The 2,594-nt window shown below is 38.6% G+C and overlaps 1 protein-coding gene across 1 annotated transcript in view; it reads left to right on the forward strand.

The window, feature by feature from the left end:
* Nucleotides 1-2,594, forward strand: part of LOC106872025 (major facilitator superfamily domain-containing protein 1) — a 30,529-nt gene that overhangs the window by 10,426 nt on the left and 17,509 nt on the right. The window contains exons 2-3 of the mRNA XM_014918850.2: nucleotides 648-684; nucleotides 2,419-2,525. Coding sequence (XP_014774336.1) covers nucleotides 648-684; nucleotides 2,419-2,525 — 144 coding nt within the window. The remainder of the gene's footprint in view (nucleotides 1-647; nucleotides 685-2,418; nucleotides 2,526-2,594) is intronic.

Raw genomic sequence — 2,594 nt, forward strand, 5'->3', positions numbered from 1 at the left:
CACACACGTATATATACATACATGAAGGTGCGTGGCTTAGTGGTTAGGGCAGTCCACTCGCGATCGTAAAGTCGTGAGTTCGATTCCCGGCGACGCGTTGTGTCCTTGAGCAAGACACTTTATTTCACGGTGCTCCAGTCCACTCAGCTGCCAAAAATGAGTAGTACCTGTATTTCAAAGGGCCGGCCTTGTCACGCTGTGTCTCCCTGAGAACTACGTTAGGGGTACACGTGTCTGTGGATTGCTCACTCACTTGCCCGTTAATTTCATGAGCAAGATGTTTCGTTGATCATATCAGCTGGGACCCACGTCGTAACCGACGGAGTGCTCCTTACCTTGTGTGTGTGTGTATATATATATATATATATATATATATGTGTATATATATATGTATGTCACTCATGTATGACGGGCTTCTTTCAGTTTCCGTGTACCAAATCCACTCATAAGGCTTTGGTCGGCCCGAGGCTAAAGTAGAAGACATTTGCCCATGGTGCCACGCTGTGGGACTGAACCAGGAACCATGTGATTGATAAGCATGCTATTACCACACAGCCACTGTAAAATTCGTTTTGACTTTGTCCTGTCAGAATCAATTCTATCCAATATGGTTGCCTAATTCTTTATTTTTTCGATTCCTTTTCCAGATGATTACATTGAAAGAACTCTTTTTACAGAACAGAAGTAAGTAATGAACCAATATTTGGAGGTTTGTAACCGGAGATAAAATGTTTAGTCCTGTTTACTTATTTAAATGCGGCCATACTGGGGCTCCGCCTTGAAATTTAGTCGAATGAATCGACTCCAGGACTTAAGTCGGGGCCTTATTCTAGCGTTCTTTTGCCGAACCGTTAAGTTAGGGGGATATAAACGCACCTACGACAGTTAAGTGTTGGCGGGAAACACTATATATATATATATATATATATATATATATATATATATATATATATATATATATATATATGTGTGTGTGTGTGCAAATAATTAGATAATGGAGGAAACAATAGGTTAACAAACACATCAATTGGACAATATTTATAGCTTATTTATTAATACAAAGGATGACATAACAAATCTTAGTTGTTTCTAATCAGATTACCAAAATGCAGTCTATACATAAATGCGAGAATAAAATTCATCTTCATAGGGAATTCGAATTAAGGCAACAGATCTAGAATAAACAAAAGGAAAAGAGAAAAAAAACCTGGCTTAGACAAATAGTCGAGAAGCGCAATATGTTAAGTGCAAATAATTATTTACCACCAGGGCGACAAGAACGTCTATGGTGTTCTCCATTTTCTAATTATTTACATTGGTTCCTGATAAACTCTTGTTTATCCTGTTACCTGCACTCTATGTACTTGGTGTGCCTGCACACCAATGCCCGGGGATAATACAGGTAACGGATACCGATAGTATATACGGATATTTTATCCCTTAGTCGGTTATTATAACTGCTAACTCTCTCTCCCTCCCTCTCCCTCTCCCTCTCTCCACCCCTCTCTCTCTCTATATATATCTAAGCATTTCCTCCAGCGCGCTAACGACTCTGCCAGCTCGCCGCCTTGTGCGAAACTTTGAAACAATTATATTATTTATTATTATTATTATTTATTATTATAGAGGCGGCGAACTGGTAGAATTCTTAGTACGCCGGGCGAAATGCTTAGCTGCATTTCGTCCGGCTTTACGTTTTGAGGTTGGCTTAGCCTTTTATCTTTTGGGTGGGGATCGGTAAAATAAGTACTTTGTTGATGTAATCCACTTACCCCTCATCTAAAATTGCTGGCCTTGTGCCAAAATTTATAACTAATTTTGCGAACCTCTGATTCTCTCAATGAAAATTTGTAATTTAGGACGTTGCTGCACATCGACCCATCTGTGAAATATAAGCAGCGTGGTTGGTGCGGAGTTTGAAATTTGCATTGAAAATGTGAATAGGGAAGTTCCGGGTTGGATTTCGTAGCAGGTAGGGGTGATTGGAAAAGGGTGCATTGTGAGGGTGCGGGACATCATGGAGCGGTGAAGCGGATTGTCCTTGTGGGACAGTTTCCAGTAAAGAAACTGAAGTGGAAACGGCTCAGGTAGTTTAAGAATCTCTTAGTTACATTTGAGAGAAGTGTGGTTTTGGGGGAAAGGTCATTTGTGAATTGTCCCGCGCACACTGAAGTGTCGATGATACAATACGAACTATCTACCTCTCGATTGTTTGTACCAAACCCTAACCCTCTCGATGTCCACGTTTGAATATTTTCTGAAAACTAAATTTAACGAAGTAATCCAATTTGGAATATTCTAAAAATTGAATTATTGTTGCAAGTTTTTAATTCTAAATTTTGAATACAATTATCAGTTAATTTAATTTCTCTTAATTTCGCTGTAAATGCCACTAAATTTTTCTATTTTATTTTCTAGAATTTTTTCGATTTGTTGTGCTGACTTTAACCAGTCTCCTGTCATTTGGGGCTAATTACTGCTATGATATGCCGGCCGTTCTACAATATACACTGCAAGAAAATTGGGTACCAGGGCTTTGTTTTTTTCTTTTCAAATTTTACACCAAATTTGAATGATTTTTTTTTTTTTTTTTT

The sequence above is a fragment of the Octopus bimaculoides genome, chromosome 4, assembly GCF_001194135.2.
Source record: "Octopus bimaculoides isolate UCB-OBI-ISO-001 chromosome 4, ASM119413v2, whole genome shotgun sequence".
NCBI lineage: Eukaryota > Metazoa > Mollusca > Cephalopoda > Octopoda > Octopodidae > Octopus > Octopus bimaculoides.